The sequence below is a fragment of the Oncorhynchus clarkii genome, chromosome 28 (genome assembly GCF_045791955.1).
Source record: "Oncorhynchus clarkii lewisi isolate Uvic-CL-2024 chromosome 28, UVic_Ocla_1.0, whole genome shotgun sequence".
NCBI classification, from domain to species: Eukaryota; Metazoa; Chordata; class Actinopteri; order Salmoniformes; family Salmonidae; genus Oncorhynchus; species Oncorhynchus clarkii.
The window spans coordinates 46,330,904-46,353,668 of NC_092174.1; the positions used below are offsets into that span (position 1 = coordinate 46,330,904).

A 22,765-nucleotide genomic window follows, 5' to 3' on the forward strand; every position below is an offset into this window, starting at 1 on the left:
CGCACTGTCAACTGTGGGACCTTATATAGACAGGTGTGTGCCTTTCCAAATCATGTCCAATCAATTGAATTTACCACCAGGTGGACTCCAATCAAGTTGTAGAAACATTTCAAGGATGATTAATGAAAACAGGATGCAGCTCAATTTTGAGTCTCATAGCAAACGGGACTGAATACTTATGTAAATGAAGTATTTCTGTTTTTTTTTTTTTTTGTCATACATATTTAATGTTTTTGAAAAAATGTATAGAAACCTGTTTTCGCTTTGTCATTATGGGGTATTGTGATGTCATTGTGGGGTATTGTGATGTCATTATGGGGTATTGTGATGTCATTGTGGGGTATTGTGATGTCATTATGGGGTATTGTGATGTCATTGTGGGGTATTGTGATGTCATTGTGGGGTATTGTGATGTCATTATGGGGTATTGTGATGTCATTATGGGGTATTGTGATGTCATTGTGGGGTATTGTGATGTCATTGTGGGGTATTGTGATGTCATTATGGGGTATTGTGATGTCATTATGGGGTATTGTGATGTCATTGTGGGGTATTGTGATGTCATTATGGGGTATTGTGATGTCATTGTGGGGTATTGTGATGTCATTATGGGGTATTGTGATGTCATTGTGGGGTATTGTGATGTCATTGTGGGGTATTGTGATGTCATTATGGGGTATTGTGATGTCATTATGGGGTATTGTGATGTCATTGTGGGGTATTGTGATGTCATTGTGGGGTATTGTGATGTCATTGTGGGGTATTGTGATGTCATTGTGGGGTATTGTGATGTCATTATGGGGTATTGTGATGTCATTGTGGGGTATTGTGATGTCATTGTGGGGTATTGTGATGTCATTATGGGGTATTGTGATGTCATTATGGGGTATTGTGATGTCATTGTGGGGTATTGTGATGTCATTGTGGGGTATTGTGATGTCATTGTGGGGTATTGTGATGTCATTGTGGGGTATTGTGATGTCATTGTGGGGTATTGTGATGTCATTATTGGGTATTGTGATGTCATTATGGGGTATTGTGATGTCATTATGGGGTATTGTGATGTCATTATGGGGTATTGTGATGTCATTATGGGGTATTGTGTGTAGATTGATGAGGGGAAAAATGATTTAATCCATTTTAGAATAAGGCTGTAACGTAACAAAATGTGGAAAAAGTCAAGGGGTCTGAATACTTTCCGAAGACACGGTGTAAATGCATTCATATATTAATAAAATATTTGTGGAGTTCCTAATGGGGTGTTGAGGAGGCTTCCACATCGTCTAGCCCCTCTCTCGAGCCGCCCATGCGTTTGGTCCATATATATGGTGTCAGTCTCCAGAACAGACAGTTCATGGATCTATCCACCGCCAGTCTTCAGAACAGACAGTTCATGCACTTCACAGCCTTGCTGCCGTAGTCCAGACACTCCGGGCCGATGCACTGACAACAGGCGTTGTGAAACCAACGGTACTTCGACCCTCCCATCGACTCACAGTATAGTTTACACTGGCGGATGGATACGCAGTCGTCAAAGTAGACCACCGTACACATGTTATCTGGGGGAGAAGGGAGGAGGGATACAGAGAGAAAATAGGGCACAGGTCAGTTATCTTAGTAACAGCTTGTTTAACACGGAACTAGTATTCCAGTAATCCCATGTAGACATATTTAAAGCCGTTACAGTAATCCCATGTAGACATATTTAAAGATGTTCCAGTAATCCCATATAGACATATTTAAAGCTGTTACAGTAATCCCATATAGACATATTTAAAGATGTTCCAGTAATCCCATATAAACATATTTAAAGACGTTCCAGTAATCCCATATAGACATATTTAAAGATGTTCCAGTAATCCCATGTAGACATATTTAAAGATGTTCCAGTAATCCCATATAGACATATTTAAAGCCGTTCCAGTAATCCCATATAGACATATTTAAAGCCGTTCCAGTAATCCCATGTAGACATATTTAAAGCCGTTCCAGTAATCCCATATAGACATATTTAAAGCCGTTCCAGTAATCCCATGTAGACATATTTAAAGCCGTTCCAGTAATCCCATATAGACATATTTAAAGCCTTTCCAGTAATCCCATGTAGACATATTTAAAGATGTTCCAGTAATCCCATGTAGACATATTTAAAGCCGTTCCAGTAATCCCATATAGACATACTTAAAACTGTTCCAGTAATCCCATATAGACATATTTAAAGCCGTTCCAGTAATCCCATATAGACATATTTAAAGCCGTTCCAGTAATCCCATATAGACATATTTAAAGCTGTTCCAGTAATCCCATATAGACATATTTAAAGCCGTTCCAGTAATCCCATGTAGACATATTTAAAGCCGTTCCAGTAATCCCATATAGACATATTTAAAGCCTTTCCAGTAATCCCATGTAGACATATTTAAAGATGTTCCAGTAATCCCATGTAGACATATTTAAAGCCGTTCCAGTAATCCCATATAGACATATTTAAAACTGTTCCAGTAATTCCATATAGACATATTTAAAGCCGTTCCAGTAATCCCATATAGACATATTTAAAGCCGTTCCAGTAATCCCATGTAGACATATTTAAAGCTGTTCCAGTAATCCCATGTAGACATATTTAAAGCCGTTCCAGTAATCCCATGTAGACATATTTAAAGCCATTCCAGTAATCCCATGTAGACATATTTAAAGCCTTTCCAGTAATCCCATGTAGACATATTTAAAGCCGTAGTTAGTAACTACCTGCAAAAAGCAGTCATATTTAACCCTCAATGTTTTCATTACTGAGGACAATGCCACCCACTCTGGTGTGTGTGTGTGTGTGTGTGTGTGTGTGTGTGTGTGTGTGTGTGTGTGTGTGTGTGTGTGTGTGTGTGTGTGTATATATATCTCAGTTGCTAGAGAGAGAGAGAGCGCCGGCGCCGACAGAGATGGCCGCCTCGCTTCGCGTTCCTAGGTACAAGCATTTCGCTACACTCGCATTAACATCTGCTAACATGTGTATGTGACAAATAAAATTTGATTTGATTTGAGAGAGAAAATATACACTTTCAATTAACCCACGGCAGTCAGAAAAGGAGTAGAGAGAGACGGTTACCACCATCACCACAGACTGAACACACCATCCTCTCAGCTGTATCAGACATGGTGTTGGTTCTATAGTATAGAATCAACAGCTCTTCTATTTAACCTGTGTTTTACTAGCACAGGTACAACTGGGTCTAAACAGATAGTTGATCTTTGACATACATGTCTCTCCTTGAATCTCCCACTGAAAGGAACACCAGCCGCCTCTGTTATGTCGTACTATTCTAGTCATGTGGTTCTACAGTCTAATCAATCTGTTTCTATGGTTCCACAGTCTAATCAATCTGTTTCTATGGTACCACAGTCTAATCAATCTATTTCTATGGTTTCACAGTCTAATCAATCTATTTATGTGGTTCCACAGTCTAATCAATCTATTTCTATGGTTTCACAGTCTAATCAATCTATTTCTATGGTTCCACAGTCTAATCAATCTATTTCTACGGATCCTCTACCTTGAGTGTCGTATCTTGCGTGAATGCTGTTGCCGGGGATTGACATGTTCTGATGCTGGTCGTCAAGCGTCTCCAGGAAGGAGACCAGGTTCTCGTGGTGAGATAGTTCCTCGGCAACGGGGAAGGACACCACCATCATGTTGATAGGGGCGTCGCCCTCCGTGAGGGCTCGGAACAACGAGGGGATTGGTCGATGGAGTTCCTCCACTGTGCTCTTAGAGGTGGCTGGAGTATCGCTGTAGTTCTTAGGGTTACACATCCCTGAGAGAGAGAGAGAGACAGAGAGAGAAAGGCAGGGAGGGGGAGAGAGAGCGAGACAGAGAGAAAGGGAGGGAGGGGGAGAGAGAGAGACAGAGGGAGAGAGAGAGAGGGGGGGGAGGGGGAGAGAGAGGGAGGTTGGGAGGGAGGGAGGAAGGGGGAGAGAGAGAGACGGAGAGAGAAAGGGAGGGAGGGGAGAGAGAGAGAGAGACAGAGAGAGAAAGGGAGGGAGGGGGAGAGAGAGAGACAGAGGGAGAGAAAGGGAGGGAGGGGGAGAGAGAGAGAGAGGGAGAGAGAGAGAGAGACAGAGAGAGAAAGGGAGGGGGAGAGAGAGAGAGACAGAGAGAGAAAGGGAGGGGGGAGAGAGGGATGGAGGGAGGGAGGGGAGAGAGAGAGAGAGAGGGAGGGAGGAGAGAGAAAGAGAGACAGAGAAAGAGGGAGGGAGGAGAGAGAAAGGGAGGGAGGGGGAGAGAGAGAGAGAGACAGAGAGAGAAAGGGAGGGAGGGGGAGAGAGAGAGACAGAGGGATGGAGGAGAGAGAAAGAGAGACAGAGAAAGAGGGAGGGAGGAGAGAGAAAGGGAGAGAGAGAGAGAGAGAGAGAGAGAGAGAGAGAGAGAGAGAGAAAGAGGGAGGGAGGGGGGAGAGAGAGAGAGACAGAGGAAGAGGGAGGGAGGAGAGAGAAAGGGGGGGAGGGAGGGAGGGAGAGGTAGAGAGAGAAAGACAGACAGAGAGAGAGAATGATAATATATTTTAAAAGGTTTAGTGGTTTCTATACAAGTAGTTCTGACCAAAATGATTTGATTAAAATTACAATTGTTTATTCTTTATGATATAGAGTAGCTGTTACTTCAGAGAAACATCAGATATGATTAGCCTAACATTGTAATGAGTCTAAGTGAATTAGATAAACCATTCAATGAGCAGCAAAGTTTGACGGAGGAATATTGGATTACAAACCAACCAATGCTAAAAACAGAGCCAAGACAGCTGTTTCAGATAAACCACCATACACATTGGCCCACTCTCCCTCCCTCCCTCCCTCCCTCCCTCCCTCCCTCCCTCCCTCCCTCCCTCCCTCCCTCCCTCCACTCCTCCCTCCCTCCACTCTTCCCTCCCTCCACTCTCCCTCCACTCTTCCCTCCCTCCACTCTCCCTCCACTCTTCCCTCCCTCCACTCTCCATCCCTCCACCCTCCCTACACTCCTCCCTCCCTACCCCCACTCTCCCTCCATCCACCCTCCCTCCACCCTCCCTCCACTCCTCCCTCCATCCACCCTCCCTCCACTCCTCCCTCCACTCTCCCTCCCTCCCTCCCTACACTCTCCCTCCCTCCACTCCCCCTCCCTCCTCCCTCCCTCTACTCCTCCCTCCCTCCACTCCTCCCTCCATCCATCCACTCCTCCCTCCCTCCTCACTCCTCCCTCCACTCCTCCCTCCCTCCCTCCACTCTCCCTCCCTCCACCCTCCCTCCCTCCTCCCTCCACTCCTCCCTCCCTCCACTCCTCCCTCCTCCCACCCTCCCTCCCTCCTCCCTCCCTCCCTCCCTCCATCCACTCCTCCCTCCCTGCACTCCTCCCTGCACTCCTCCCTCCACTCCTCCCTCCACTCCACCCTCCCTCCCTCCACTCCTCCCTCCCTCCCTCCCTCCACTCCTCCCTCCACTCCTACCTCCCTCCCTCCACTCTCCCTCCCTCCACTCCTCCCTCCCTCCACTCCTCCCTCCATCCATCCACTCCTCCCTCCCTCCTCACTCCTCCCTCCACTCCTCCCTCCCTCCCTCCACTCTCCCTCCCTCCACCCTCCCTCCCTCCTCCCTCCACTCCTCCCTCCTCCCTCCCTCCCTCCATCCACTCCTCCCTCCCTGCACTCCTCCCTCCACTCCTCCCTCCACTCCACCCTCCCTCCCTCCCTCCACTCCTCCCTCCCTCCCTCCCTCCACTCCTCCCTCCACTCCTCCCTCCCTCCACTCTCCCTCCCTCCACTCTCCCTCCCTCCACTCTCCTTCCCTCCTCCCTCCCTCCCTCCCTCCCTCCCTCCCTCCACTCCTCCCTCCCTCCCTCCACCCTCCCTCCACTCCTCCCTCCCTCCCTCCACCCTCCCTCCACACTCCCTCCCATCCTCCCTCCACTCCTCCCTCCATCCATCCACTCCTCCCTCCCTCCTCCCTCCATCCATCCACTCCTCCCTCCATCCATCCACTCCTCCCTCCCTCCTCACTCCTCCCTCCACTCCTCCCTCCCTCCACTCTCCCTCCCTCCACTCTCCTTCCCTCCTCCCTCCCTCCCTCCCTCCCTCCACCCTCCCTCCACTCCTCCCTCCACCCTCCCTCCACACTCCCTCCCATCCTCCCTCCACTCCTCCCTCCATCCATCCACTCCTCCCTCCTCCCTCCATCCATCCACTCCTCCCTCCATCCATCCACTCCTCCCTCCCTCCTCCCTCCCTCCCTCCATCCACTCCTCCCTCCCTGCACTCCTCCCTGCACTCCTCCCTCCACTCCTCCCTCCACTCCACCCTCCCTCCCTCCACTCCTCCCTCCCTCCCTCCACTCCTCCCTCCACTCCTACCTCCCTCCCTCCACTCTCCCTCCCTCCACTCCTCCCTCCCTCCACTCCTCCCTCCATCCATCCACTCCTCCCTCCATCCATCCACTCCTCCCTCCCTCCTCACTCCTCCCTCCACTCCTCCCTCCCTCCCTCCACTCTCCCTCCCTCCCTCCTCCCTCCACTCCTCCCTCCTCCCTCCCTCCTCCCTCCCTCCCTCCATCCACTCCTCCCTCCCTGCACTCCTCCCTGCACTCCTCCCTCCACTCCTCCCTCCACTCCACCCTCCCTCCCTCCCTCCACTCCTCCCTCCCTCCCTCCCTCCCTCCACTCCTCCCTCCACTCCTCCACCCCTCCACTCTCCCTCCCTCCACTCTCCCTCCCTCCACTCTCCTTCCCTCCTCCCTCCCTCCCTCCCTCCCTCCACTCCTCCCTCCCTCCCTCCACCCTCCCTCCACTCCTCCCTCCCTCCCTCCACCCTCCCTCCACACTCCCTCCCATCCTCCCTCCACTCCTCCCTCCATCCATCCACTCCTCCCTCCCTCCTCCCTCCATCCATCCACTCCTCCCTCCATCCATCCACTCCTCCCTCCCTCCCTCCTCCCTCCTCCCTCCCTCCTCCCTTCACTCCTCCCTCCTCCCTCCACTCCTCCCTCCTCCCTCTACTCCTCCCTTCCCTCCTCCCTCCCTCCTCCCTCCACTCCTCCCTCCATCCCAAATACCAACTTTGCTTCCCCTCTACCTCCCCCTCGTCAGTCAACCAAAACCACTCACAGACACTGTCACACGCATCCCTCCCTCTCTCTCTCTCTCTCTCTCCCTCCCCTCCCCCTCCAAGGGATTTTATCTATTAGCATGGGAAACATATGTAAAGCAAGTGAACCCATCATAATCTCTCTCTCTCTCTCTCTCTCACACACAGCAATGCTCTCACAGGACTAAGATCAAATCGTATTACCCCGGCTCCACCGCTCGTCGGATGTGGCAGGGCTTGCAAACCATTACAGACTACAAAGGGAAGCACAGCCGAGAGCTGCCCAGTGACACAAGCCTATCAGATGAGCTAAACTACTTCTATGCTATCTTCGAGGCAAATAACACTGAAACATGCATGAGAGCACCAGCTGTTCTGGAAGACTGTGTGATCACGCTCTCCGCAGCCAATGTGAGTAAGACCTTTGAACAGGTCAACATTCACACGGCCGCAGGGCCAGACGGATTACCAGGAACACTAAGGTAACCTGTATAAATGACTACCGACCCATAGCACTCACGTCTGTAGCCATGAAGTGCTTTGAAAGGCTGGTCATGGCTCACATCAACACTGTCATCCCAGAAACCCTAGACCCACTCCAATTTGCATACCGCCCTAACAGATCCACAGATGATGCAATCTCTGTTGTACTCCACACTGCCCTTTCCCACCTGTACAAAAGGAACACCTACGTGAGAATGCTATTCATTGACAACAGCTCGGTCCATATATACCCAAAATAGCCATCTATGGAAACTGTGTAATTCAGAAAAAACATTGTTTCAAAACGCTGCGTCATTTTTTTGAATTAAAAAAGTCGACGATAAACTTTCACAAAACACTTCGAAATACTTTTGTAATCCAACTTTAGGTATTAGTAAACGTTTATAATCTATCAAAATGATCACGGGGCGATGTGTATTCAATAGCTCCACGTCTTCAAATCATGGTCGAAAATCTCGACTCCAAAACATCCTGTCGGAGACCGGAAGAAATGGAATGTCTTTCCTTTGTTTGACTAAGAAATAACTCTAAAGAAAATGACGACAATGGCGACATCGTGTGGAATCTGTAGGAATTGCATCCGATGCCCTATTTAATTTGGTGTCCTTTAAACAATACATGAAAGTGGCGCATGGATATTATTTTCAGCTTTCAGTGACCAGTTTTTCTTGCGCTTTTCGATGAAACACAGGCTCTGTTATAGTCACAGCCGTGATTTAACCAGTTTTAGAAACTTCAGAGTGTTTTCTATCCACACATACTAATCATATGCATATACTATATTACAGGCATGAGTAGCAGGACGCTGAAATGTTGCGCGATTTTTAACAGAATGTTCGAAAAAGGAGGGGGTAGACTTAAGAGGTTTTAAGGACCCTGGTACTAAACACCTCCCTCTGCAACTGGGTCCTGGACTTCCTGACCTTCACATCCGCCACGCTGATCCTCAACCCTCAGGGGTGTGTGCTCAGTCCCCTCCTGTACTCCCTGTTCACCCATGACTGCACGGCCAGGCACGACTCCAACACCATCATTAAGATTGCAGATGACACAACAGTATTGTAACACTGTTAAACTACAGGGCTATCCTCCTCAGTCCTCCACAGTGTATTGTAACACTGTTAAACTACAGGGCTATCCTCCTCAGTCCTCCACAGTGTATTGTAACACTGTTAAACAGGTCCACCCTAAAGCCATAGCTGCAACATCGGCAAGACATCTGTGTACATGAGTGTGTGCATGTGAGTTACATGCATGTGTGCATGCGTATATATATATATATATATATATATATATATATATATATATATATATATATATATATATATATATATATATACATATATACACACATATACAGTTGAAGTCGGAAGTTTACATACACCTTAGCCAAATACATCTAAACTCAGTTTTTCACAATTCCTGACATTTAATCCTAGTAAAAATTCCCTGTTTTAGGTCAGTTAGGATCACCACTTTATTTTAAGAATGTGAAATGTCAGAATAATAGTAGAGGGAATGATTTATTTCAGCTTTTATTTCTTTCGTCACATTCCCAGTGGGTCAGAAGTTTACATACACTCAATTAGTATTTGGTAGCATTGGCTTTAAATTGTTTAACTTGGCTCAAACGTTTTGGGTAGCCTTCCACAAGCTTCCCACAATAAGCTTCCCACAATAAGCTTCCCACAAGCAGTTGGGTAAATTTTGGCACATTCCTACTGAAAGAGTTGGTGTAACTGAGTCAGGTTTGTAGGCCTCCTTGCTCGCACACACTTTTCAGTTAGATACTTTTGTACCTGTTTCCTCCAGCATCTTCACAAGGTCCTTTGCTGTTGTTCAGGGATTGATTTGCACTTTTCGCACCAAAGTACGTTAATCTCTAGGACACATAACGCGTCTCCTTCCTGAGCGGTATGACGGCTGTGTGGTGTTTAACCTTGCATACTATTGTCTGTACAGATGAACGTGGTACCTTCAGGCGTTTGGAAATTGCTCCCAAGGATGAACCAGACTTGTGAAGGTCTACAATTTGTTTTCTGAGGTCTTGGCTGATTTCTTTTGATTTTCCCATGATGTCAAGCAAAGAGGCACTGAGTTTGAAGGTAGGCCTTGAAATACATCCACAGGTACACCTCCAATTGACTCAAATGATGTCAATTAGCCTATCAGAAGCTTCTAAAGCCATGACATAATTTTCTGGAATTTTCCAAGCTGTTTAAATGCACAGTCAACTCAGTGTATGTAAACTTCTGACCCACTGGAATTGTGATACAGTGAATTATAAGTGAAATAATCTGTCTGTAAACAATTGTTGGAAAAATGACTTGTGTCATGCAAAGTAGAGGTCCTAACCGACTGGCCAAAACTATAGTTTGTTAACAAGAAATTTGTGGAGTGGTTGAAAAATGAGTTTTAATGACTCCAACCTAAGTGTATGTAAACTTCCGACTTCAACTGTATGTGTGTGTGTGTGTGTGTGTGTGTGGGGGTGTGTGTGTGTGTGTGTGTGTGTGTGTGTGTGTGTGTGTGTGTGTGTGTGTGTGTGTGTGTGTGTGTGGGTGGGTTTGAGTCCTAGCTGTAGCAGCCTGGATACATTACATCCTCTGTCACATGCTTCATCTTGGATCTGTCTCCCACATAAAAGGGGGTCAGAGAGGGAGCTTACAGCTGGCCTGGCTAGCTTTGGTCTGATGGGCTGTCAACACATACAGTAATATATGTCTCCTGGCAAAAGACAAAACAGCTCTCTACGGGAGTATATGGCAGTATATCTAGTTTACTTTATCAGAGTGGCTGCGGATCTGACCTTTTCGGGATATTTAGTCCACCACACTAAACAATCTGGAGCTTCCTGAAACATCTGCTCATGTGCAGATGATACAATGATACAATGATACAATGATACAATGATACAATGTGAATTCTCTACTTTACTCACAGAGAGCAGGCTACTGAGGGCAATGGTTGTCGTTTAGTAAAATGTGATTAAAGCTCAACTAACGTCTGCAAGAGCACATTACGATCACAATGTTCTACATAACACAACATAATACTGTAAGACAAAACAACACCGCATCCAATGATCGTCTGTGATCGTTCTTCAAAACAAATGAACCAATCAGTTTCATGGATATGCATTCAGATGTTGTTGAGCTACACAGTGTTGAAGTAGTCTACAGTGTTGAAGTAGTCTACAGTGTTGAAGTAGTCTACAGTGTTGAAGTAGTCTACAGTGTTGAAGTAGTCTACAGTGTTGAAGTAGTCTACAGTGTTGAAGTAGTCTACAGTGTTGAAGTAGTCTACAGTGTTGAAGTAGTCTACAGTGTTGAAGTAGTCTACAGTGTTGAAGTAGTCTACAGTGTTGAAGTAGTCTACAGTGTTGAAGTAGTCTACAGTTATGAAGTAGTCTACAGTGTTGAAGTAGTCTACAGTGTTGAAGTAGTCTACAGTGTTGAAGTATCCTACAGTGTTGTGCTGAAGGATCCTACAGTGTTGTGTTGAAGGATCCTACAGTGTTGTGTTGAAGTAGCCTACAGTGTTGTGTTGAGGCTGTTATAGCAGCAATGTTCCGACATCTAGTGGAAATCCTTCCCAGAAGAGTGGAGGCTGTTATAGCAGCAATGTTCCAACATCTAGTGGAAAGCCTTCCCAGAAGAGTGGAGGCTGTTATAGCAGCAATGTTCCAACATCTAGTGGAAAGCCTTCCCAGAAGAGTGGAGGCTGTTATAGCAGCAATGTTCCAACATCTAGTGGAAAGCCTTCCCAGAAGAGTGGAGGCTGTTATAGCAGCAAAGGGGGGCTACCACCTGATATTAATACCCATGAATTTGGAATGAGATGTTCGACGTGCAGGTGCCCACATACTTTTGGTCATGTAGTGTACGTTGTGATAATTGCGCTGTTTGCTCCATAACCCATTAGTTCATACGACACTGTGATACAGCCGCGACAACAAAAAAGACAACAGTGGCAGAATAAATTCAACTACATAAATGTTTGTTTCATCACAAAACTGGAGAACAACATCTGTCTGGTGAAATCCGCAAAGCAAACAGTAGTAATGTATGGATGGTAATGTATGGATGGTAATGTATGGGCGGTAATGTATGGGCGGTAATGTATGGACGGTAATGTATGGGCGGTAATGTATGGGCGGTAATGTATAGACGGCAATGTATGGACGGTAATGTATGGACGGTAATGTATGGATGGTAATGTATGGACGGCAATGTATGGACGCTAATGTATGGACGGTAATGTATGGACGGTAATGCATGGACGCTAATGTATGGACGGTAATGCATGGACGGTAATGTATGGACGGTAATGTATAGACGGCAATGTATGGACGGCAATGTATGGACGGTAATGTATAGACGGCAATGTATGGACGGTAATGCATGGGCGGTAATGTATAGACGGCAATGTATGGACGGTAATGTATGGATGGTAATGTATGGACGGCAATGTATGGACGGCAATGTATGGACGGTAATGTATAGACGGTAATGTATAGACGGTAATGTATGGACGGTAATGTATGGACGGTAATGTATGGACGGTAATGTATGGATGGTAATGTATGGACGGTAATGTATAGACGGCAATGTATGGACGGTAATGTATGGACGGTAATGTATGGATGGTAATGTATGGATGGTAATGTATAGACGGCAATGTATGGACGGTAATGTATGGACGGTAATGTATGGACGGTAATGTATGGACGGCAATGTATGGCCGGTAATGTATGGATGGTAATGTATAGATGGTAATGTATGGATGGTAATGTAAACGGTTATCATGTTTTCAACGGTTTTTACTAAGCAACGAAGTTACCGCAGGTCGAACAAAGATAACAGGAGTTACCGCAGGTCGAACAGAGATAACAGGAGTTACCGCAGGTCGAACAGAGATAACAGGAGTTACCGCAGGTCGAACAGAGATAACAGGAGTTACCGCGGGTCAGAACAGAGATAACAGGAGTTACCGCGGGTCAGAACAAAGATAACAGGAGTTACCGCGGGTCAGAACAGAGATAACAGGAGTTACCGCAGGTCAGAACAGAGATAACAGGAGTTACCGCAGGTCAGAACAGAGATAACAGGAGTTACCGCGGGTCAGAACAGAGATAACAGGAGTTACCGCAGGTCAGAACAGAGATAACAGGAGTTACCGCAGGTCAGAACAGAGATAACAGGAGTTACCGCAGGTCAGAACAGAGATAACAGGAGTTACCGCAGGTCAGAACAGAGATAACAGGAGTTACCGCGGGTCAGAACAGAGATAACAGGAGTTACCGCAGGTCAGAACAGAGATAACAGGAGTTACCGCGGGTCAGAACAGAGATAACAGGAGTTACTGCAGGTCAGAACAGAGATAACAGGAGTTACCGCAGGTCAGAACAGAGATAACAGGAGTTACCGCAGGTCAGAACAGAGATAACAGGAGCCGCTATTCCAGCACCATTTCAACAGAAACATTTAAACCTTGTCACATCAACAAGGCTAAATATATATATATATATATATGCATGCATAGTTTAATATACCGAAAACAAACTTAAAGATTGCAAAAAAACAAGGGATGTTTTTACAGTGCCAGGACCACCCACAGTTGAGCTCAGCTCAATGCTAATTGGCTAATTAATATTAATATTATTTTTTAATTATCAAGGAAGGCCAAATGCTTGTTTGGCGTCAATCAATCAAATGGGGTGGCAGGTAGCCTAGTGGTTAGAGGGGAGGGGCGGCAGGTAGCCTAGTGGTTAGAGGGGAGGGGTGGCAGGTAACCTAGTGGTTAGAGTGGAGGGGCGGCAGGTAACCTAGTGGTTAGAGTGTAGGGGAGGCAGGTAGCCTAGTGGTTAGAGTGTAGGGGCGGCAGGTAGCCTAGTGGTTAGAGTGTAGGGGAGGCAGCGTAGCCTAGTGGTTAGAGGGGAGGGGCGGCAGGTAGCCTAGTGGTTAGAGGGGAGGGGCGGCAGGTAGCCTAGTGGTTAGAGGGGAGGGGTGGCAGGTAGCCTAGTGGTTAGAGGGGAGGGGCGGCAGGTAGCCTAGTGGTTAGAGTGTTGGGGTGGCAGGTAGCCTAGTGGTTAGAGGGGAGGGGCGGCAGGTAGCCTAGTGGTTAGAGGGGAGGGGCGGCAGGTAGCCTAGTGGTTAGAGGGGAGGGGCGGCAGGTAGCCTAGTGGTTTAGAGCGTTGGACTTGTAACCGAAAGGATGCAAGATCAAATCCCCGAGTTGACAAGGTAAAAATTGGTCTTTCGGCCCCTGAACAAGGCAGTTAACCCACTGTTCCTAGACCAGTTAACCCCACTGTTCCTAGGCCGTCATTGTAAATAAGAGTTTGTTCTTAACTGACTTGCCAAGTTAAATAAAGGTAAAAATAATAAATGCTACAGCGGCAACATGTCATACTCTTTTGGTCCACACAGCATCAGATACATAGGCTACACATAGAGACACAGAGGGGCGCTGTTTCCCTTTCTCTGGTGAGATTCAGCCACTTGCGAATTGACTGAAAATTATGCAAAAAAAGATGAAAGATAAATTATTTTCTTATTGTAATTATTATTTTTATTGGTATTTGGGGAAGCCAGGCTTCCCTTGGCATCTATGAATACACACATATTGTACTTACTGACACAGTCACAGCACACACACCTCACAGCAGACACACACACACACACACACACACACACACACACACACACCACCTCATCTTTAACCATCGTGTACATGGTACTCACCGACACAGTCACAGCATTCCTCCCACAGTGTCCCCAGGCAGAGCATACACTCTTTACAGCATGAACAGTTCCCATCGGACGGACGACACTGACACAGCTCCTGCAACACACACACACACACACACACACACACACACACACACACACACACACACACACACACACACACACACACACACACACACACACACACACACACACACACACACACACACACACACACACAATCAACTCAATTGAATAGACTAGCTACAAGATATACTGGCCTCAGAGGTTTTCCTAGTTTGGTTATGTAGGACTGGTTATGTAGGACTGGTTATGTAGGACTGGTTATGTAGGACTGGTAATGTAGGTTATGCAGGACTGGTAATGTAGGTTATGTAGGACTGGTTATGTAGGACTGGTTGTGTAGGTTATGTAGGACTGGTTATGTAGGACTGGTTATGTAGGACTGGTTATGTAGGACTGGCTATGTAGGACTGGCTATGTAGGTTATGTAGGACTGGTTATGTAGGACTGGTTATGTAGGACTGGCTATGTAGGTTATGTAGGACTTGTTATGTAGGACTGGTTATGTAGGACTGGGTATGTAGGATATGTAGGACTGGTTATGTAGGACTGGTTATGTAGGACTGGGTATGTAGGTTATGTAGGACTGGTTATGTAGGACTGGTTGTGTAGGTTATGTAGGACTGGTTATGTAGGCCTGGTTGTGTAGGACTGGTTATGTAGGACTGGTTGTGTAGGACTGGCTATGTAGGACTGGCTATGTAGGTTATGTAGGACTTGTTATGTAGGACTGGTTATGTAGGTTATGTAGGACTGGTTATGTAGGTTATGTAGGACTGGTTATGTAGGACTGGTTGTGTAGGTTATGTAGGACTGGTTATGTAGGACTGGCTATGTAGGACTGGCTATGTAGGTTATGTAGGACTTGTTATGTAGGACTGGTTATGTAGGACTTGTTATGTAGGTTATGTAGGACTGGTTAAGTAGGTTATGTAGGACTGGTTATGTAGGACTGGGTATGTAGGACTGGTTATGTAGGACTGGGTATGTAGGTTATGTAGGACTGGTTATGTAGGACTGGGTATGTAGGACTGGTTATGTAGGTTATGTAGGACTGGTTATGTAGGACTGGTTATGTAGGTTATGTAGGACTGGTTATGTAGTTTATGTAGGCCTGGTTATGTAGGTTATGTAGGACTGGTTATGTAGGACTGGTTATGTAGGTTATGTAGGACTGGTTATGTAGGACTGGTTATGTAGGACTGGTTGTGTAGGACTGGGTATGTAGGTTATGTAGGACTGGTTATGTAGGTTATGTAGGACTGGTTATGTAGGACTGGTTATGTAGGACTGGTTATGTAGGACTGGTTATGTAGGTTATGTAGGACTGGTTATGTAGGTTATGTAGGACTGGTTATGTAGGACTGGTTATGTAGGTTATGTAGGACTGGTTATGTAGGACTTGTTATGTAGGACTGGTTATGTAGGACTGGTTATGTAGGACTGGGTATGTAGGTTATGTAGGACTGGTTATGTAGGACTGGTTATGTAGTACTGGTTATGTAGGACTGGTTATGTAGGACTGGTTATGTAGGACTGGTAGTGTAGGACTGGTTATGTAGGACTGGGTATGTAGGTTATGTAGGACTGGTTATGTAGGACTGGTTATGTAGGTTATGTAGGACTGGTTATGTAGGACTGGGTATGTAGGTTATGTAGGACTGGTTATGTAGGTTATGTAGGACTGGTTATGTAGGACTGGTTATGTAGGTTATGTAGGACTGGTTATGTAGGTTATGTAGGACTGGTTATGTAGGTTAGGTAGGACTGGTTATGTAGGACTGGTTATGTAGGACTGGGTATGTAGGTTATGTAGGACTGGTTATGTAGGTTATGTAGGACTGGTTATGTAGGACTGGTTATGTAGTACTGGTTATGTAGGACTGGTTATGTAGGACTGGTTATGTAGGACTGGTTGTGTAGGACTGGTTATGTAGGTTATGTAGGACTGGTTATGTAGGACTGGTTATGTAGGTTATGTAGGACTGGTTATGTAGGACTGGTTATGTAGGTTATGTAGGACTGGTTATGTAGGACTGGTTATGTAGGTTATGTAGGACTGGTTATGTAGGACTGGTTATGTAGGTTATGTAGGACTGGTTATTTAGGACTGGTTATGTAGGTTATGTAGGACTGGTTATGTAGGACTGGTTATGTAGGTTATGTAGGACTTGTTATCTAGGACTGGTTATGTAGGTTATGTAGGACTTGTTATGTAGGACTGGTTATGTAGGACTGGTTATGTAGGACTGGTTATGTAGGTTATGTAGGACTTGTTATGTAGGACTGGTTATGTAGGACTTGTTATGTAGGTTATGTAGGACTGGTTATGTAGGACTGGTTATGTAGGACTGGTTATGTAGGACTGGTTATGTAGGTTATGTAGGACTGGTTATGTAGGTTATGCAGGACTGGTTATGTAGGACTGGTTATGTAGGTTATGTAGGACTGGTTATGTATGACTGGTTATGTAGGACTGGTTATGTAGGTTATGTAGGACTGGTTATGTAGGACTGGTTATGTAGGTTATGTAGGACTGGTTATGTAGGTTATGTAGGACTGGTTGTGGTGACTGTGACTGTCTCTGTCACTACAGAGACCAGGCCCAGTGTAGACAGAACACATCAACACACACAGGAAACAGCACTATGTTACAGTCATACATACATACATACATACATACTGGTTATAATGACTACAGTCATACATACTGGTTATAATGACTACAGTCATACATACTGGTTATAATGACTACAGTCATACGTACTGGTTATAATGACTACAGTCATACATACTGGTTATAATGACTACAGTCATACATACTGGTTATAATGACTACAGTCATACATACTGGTTATAATGACTACAGTCATACATACTGGTTATAATGACTACAGTCATACATACTGGTTATAATGACTACAGTCATACATACTGGTTATAATGACTACAGTCATACATACTGGTTATAATGACTACAGTCATACATACTGGTTATAATGACTACAGTCATACATACTGGTTATAATGACTACAGTCATACATACTGGTTATAATGACTACAGTCATACATACTGGTTATAATGTCTACAGTCATACATACTGGTTATAATGACTACAGTCATACATACTGGTTATAATGACTACAGTCATACATACTGGTTATAATGACTACAGTCATACATACTGGTTATAATGTCTACAGTCATACATACTGGTTATAATGACTACAGTCATACATACTGGTTATAATGACTACAGTCATACATACTGGTTATAATGACTGCAGTCATACATATTGGTTATAATGACTACAGTCATACATACTGGTTATAATGACTACAGTCATACATACTGGTTATAATGTCTACAGTCATACATACTGGTTATAATGACTACAGTCATACATACTGGTTATAATGACTACAGTCATACATACTGGCTATAATGACTACAGTCATACATTCTGGCTATAATGACTACAGTCATACATACTGGCTATAATGACTACAGTCATACATACTGGTTATAATGACTACAGTCATACATACTGGCTATAATGACTACAGTCATGCATACTGGTTATAATGACTACAGTCATACATACATACATACTGTTTATAATGACTACAGTCATACATACTGGTTATAATGACTACAGTCATACATACTGGTTATAATGACTACAGTCATACATACTGGTTATAATGACTACAGTCATACATACTGGTTATAATGACTACAGTCATACATACTGGTTATAATGACTACAGTCATACATACTGGTTATAATGACTGCAGTCATACATACTGGTTATAATGACTACAGTCATACATACTGGTTATAATGACTACAGTCATACATACTGGCTATAATGACTACAGTCATACATTCTGGCTATAATGACTACAGTCATACATACTGGTTATAATGACTACAATCATACATACATACATACTGGTTATAATGACTACAGTCATACATTCTGGCTATAATGACTACAGTCATACATACTGGTTATAATGACTACAGTCATACATACTGGCTATAATGACTACAGTCATACATTCTGGCTATAATGACTACAGTCATACATACTGGTTATAATGACTACAGTCATACATACTGGTTATAATGACTACAGTCATACATACTGGCTATAATGACTACAGTCATACATTCTGGCTATAATGACTACAGTCATACATTCTGGCTATAATGACTACAGTCATACATACTGGTTATAATGACTACAGTCATACATACTGGTTATAATGATTACAGTCATACATTCTGGCTATAATGACTGTTACATACTGGTTATAATGACTACAGTCATACATACTGGTTATAATGACTACAGTCATACATACTGGTTATAATGACTACAGTCATACATACTGGTTATAATGACTACAGTCATACATTCTGGCTATAATGACTACAGTCATACATACTGGTTATAATGACTACAGTCATACATACTGGCTATAATGACTACAGTCATACATACTGGTTATAATGACTACAGTCATACATACTGGTTATAATGACTACAGTCATACATACTGGTTATAATGACTGTTACATACTGGTTATAATGACTGTTACATACTGGTTATAATGACTACAGTCATACATACTGGCTATAATGACTACAGTCATACATACTGGTTATAATGACTACAGTCATACATACTGGTTATAATGACTACAGTCATACATACTGGTTATAATGACTACAGTCATACATACTGGTTATAATGACTACAGTCATACATACTGGTTATAATGACTACAGTCATACATACTGGTTATAATGACTACAGTCATACATACTGGTTATAATGACTACAGTCATACATACTGGTTATAATGACTACAGTCATACATACTGGTTATAATGACTACAGTCATACATACTGGTTATAATGACTACAGTCATACATACTGGTTATAATGACTACAGTCATACATTCTGGCTATAATGACTACAGTCATACATACTGGCTATAATGACTACAGTCATACATACTGGTTATAATGACTACAGTCATACATTCTGGCTATAATGACTACAGGGCTTTCAGTAAGTATTCACACCTCTGGACTTGTTCCAGTTGCAGCCTGAATTTAAAATGGATGACATTTAGATGTCGTGTCACTGGCCTACACACAATACCCCATAATGTCAAAGTGGAACTATGCTTTTAAAAATGTTTACAAATTAATTTAAAAAATAAACAGCTGAAATATCTTGAGCCAATAAGTATTCGACCCCTTTGTTATGACAAGCCTAAATAAGTTCAAGAGTAAAATGTGTTTAACAAGTCACATAATAAGTTGCATGGACTCACTCTGTGTGCAATAATAGTGTTGAACGTGATTTTTGAACGACTACCTCATCTCTGTACCCCCACACATACAATTATCTGTAATGTCCCTCAGTCGAAGCAGTGAATTTCAACCACAGTTTCAACCACTAAGAACAGAGAGGTTTCCAAATGCCTTGCAAAGAAGGGCACCTATTGGTCGATGGGTAATACTTGGATACACTTTGGATGGTGTATCAATACACCCAGTCACTACAAAGATACAGGCGTCCTTCCTAACTCAGTTGCCATAGAGGAAGGAAACCGCTTAGACAGTTCACCAGGAGGCCAATGGTGACTTTAAAACAGTTAGAGTTTAATGGCTGTGATAGGAGAAAACTGATGGACCCACAACACTGTGAAAAGAAGCAAACATGTTCAGAATAAAAATATTCCCAAACATGCATTCTGTTTGCAATAAGGCACAATAGAGTCAAACTGCAATAAATGTTGCAAAGAAATGTACCTTATATCCTGAATACATCACTGAGTACCACTACTCATATTTAAAAGTATGGTGTGGTGGCTGCATCATGTTATGGGCATGCTTGTCATCGGCAAGGACTGGGGAGTTTTTTTCTAAGTTGAAATGAAATGGAATAGGCTAGGCAAAGTCCTAGAGGAAAACCTGGTTCAGTCTGCTTTCAAACAGACACTGGGAGACACATTCACCTTTCATCAGGACAATAACCTAAAACACAAAGCCAAATATACACGGGAGTTGCTTACCAAGATGACGTTGAATTTGGCCTAGTTACAGTTGTCTTAAATCGGCTCGACAATCTATGGCAAGACTTGAAAATGGCTGTCTAGCAACGATCAACAATGAACTTGACAGAGATTGAAGAATTTAAACAATAATAACGTGCAAATATTGAACGATCCAGATGTGCAAAGTTCTTAAAGACTCACAGCTCTCTGAGACTTACCCAGAAAGACTCACAGCTCTCTGAGACTTACCCAGAAAGACTCACAGCTCTCTGAGACTTACCCAGAAAGACTCACAGCTCTCTGAGACTTACCCAGAAAGACTCACAGCTCTCAGAGACTTACCCAGAAAGACTCACAGCTCTCTGAGACTTACCCAGAAAGACTCACAGCTCTCAGAGACTTACCCAGAAAGACTCACAGCTCTCTGAGACTTACCCAGAAAGACTCACAGCTCTCAGAGACTTACCCAGAAAGACTCACAGCTCTCAGAGACTTACCCAGAAAGACTCACAGCTCTCTGAGACTTACCCAGAAAGACTCACAGCTCTCAGAGACTTACCCAGAAAGACTCACAGCTCTCTGAGACTTACCCAGAAAGACTCACAGCTCTCAGAGACTTACCCAGAAAGACTCACAGCTCTCAGAGACTTACCCAGAAAGACTCACAGCTCTCAGAGACTTACCCAGAAAGACTCACAGCTCTCTGAGACTTACCCAGAAAGACTCACAGCTCTCAGAGACTTACCCAGAAAGACTCACAGCTCTCAGAGACTTACCCAGAAAGACTCACAGCTCTCTGAGACTTACCCAGAAAGACTCACAGCTCTCTGAGACTTACCCAGAAAGACTCACAGCTCTCAGAGACTTACCCAGAAAGACTCACAGCTCTCAGAGACTTACCCAGAAAGACTCACAGCTCTCAGAGACTTACCCAGAAAGACTCACAGCTCTCTGAGACTTACCCAGAAAGACTCACAGCTCTCAGAGACTTACCCAGAAAGACTCACAGCTCTCAGAGACTTACCCAGAAAGACTCACAGCTCTCAGAGACTTACCCAGAAAGACTCACAGCTCTCAGAGACTTACCCAGAAAGACTCACAGCTCTCTGAGACTTACCCAGAAAGACTCACAGCTCTCTGAGACTTACCCAGAAAGACTCACAGCTCTCAGAGACTTACCCAGAAAGACTCACAGCTCTCAGAGACTTACCCAGAAAGACTCACAGCTCTCTGAGACTTACCCAGAAAGACTCACAGCTCTCAGAGACTTACCCAGAAAGACTCACAGCTCTCTGAGACTTACCCAGAAAGACTCACAGCTCTCTGAGACTTACCCAGAAAGACTCACAGCTCTCAGAGACTTACCCAACAACAAAATGTGGAATAGGTCAAGGGGTATGAATACTTTCTGAAGGCACTGTATGTTACACACACACACACACACACACAGCCTTCGGAAAGTATTCAGACCCCTTCACTTTTTCCACACTTTCTTACGTTACAGCCTTATTCTAAAATTGAATAAAATATTTGATTTAAAAATCAGCAATCTACACACAATACCTCATAATGACAGAGATAATTTTGTAACCCTTTCTTAATCTTAGGTCTTCTGAGATCTCTTTTGTTCGAGGCATGGTTCACATCAGGCACTGCTTCTTGTGAATAGTAAAACTCAACATACTTTTTTCTGTATATCAGAAGAATGTTGCCACAGTAGGACATGGAAGCTTCATTTCTGGTCAGGAAGGGAACATAAACACGTGATACTGTATGTATGTACATGTTCGGACATGTACGAAGTTCAGAACACACAAGCACCTGTATTTATCTACATGAAACCAAACTCGATTGTGAACCTGAAGAAAGTTCACTGTATGAGTTAGTTCAGTCTTTTTAAAGTCTTGGAATGCACCAACAATCAAAAGGCAGCAATTGAAACAAAACCTAAAGAGACATTCACATTCTTTCAACAAAGTGAAAACACATTTTGGCAGCACACTAAAGCCCCAATGGTAGGGTACGGAGAGGGGAGACTAAGTAGTTTGGTCGACGGGGAGTTGGACTGGCATGGTGTTTCTCACTGTATTATTACCTCCTCTCTTTCTCACTCTGTCTCTCCCTCTCACTCCCTGCCTTCTCCTGACACACAACAGAACAGAGAGCACATTCCACAAAGTCAAGGTCAAAGCCGTGAAGGAGGGGAGAGAGAGGGAGAGAGAGAAAGAGAAAGAGAGAGGGAGAGAGTGAGGGCGATGG

General features: G+C 44.3%; 1 protein-coding gene across 1 annotated transcript in view; it reads right to left on the reverse strand.

The window, feature by feature from the left end:
• Positions 1 to 1,185: 1,185 nt before the first annotated feature.
• LOC139387366 (twisted gastrulation protein homolog 1-A-like) overlaps positions 1,186 to 22,765 on the reverse strand; it is a 33,902-nt gene continuing 12,322 nt past the window's right edge. The window contains exons 2-4 of the mRNA XM_071133499.1: positions 14,354 to 14,453; positions 3,549 to 3,809; positions 1,186 to 1,559 (exon numbers count right to left, since the gene is read on the reverse strand). Of these exons, the coding sequence (XP_070989600.1) occupies positions 1,378 to 1,559; positions 3,549 to 3,809; positions 14,354 to 14,453 (543 nt within the window). The 3' untranslated portion in view covers positions 1,186 to 1,377. The remainder of the gene's footprint in view (positions 1,560 to 3,548; positions 3,810 to 14,353; positions 14,454 to 22,765) is intronic.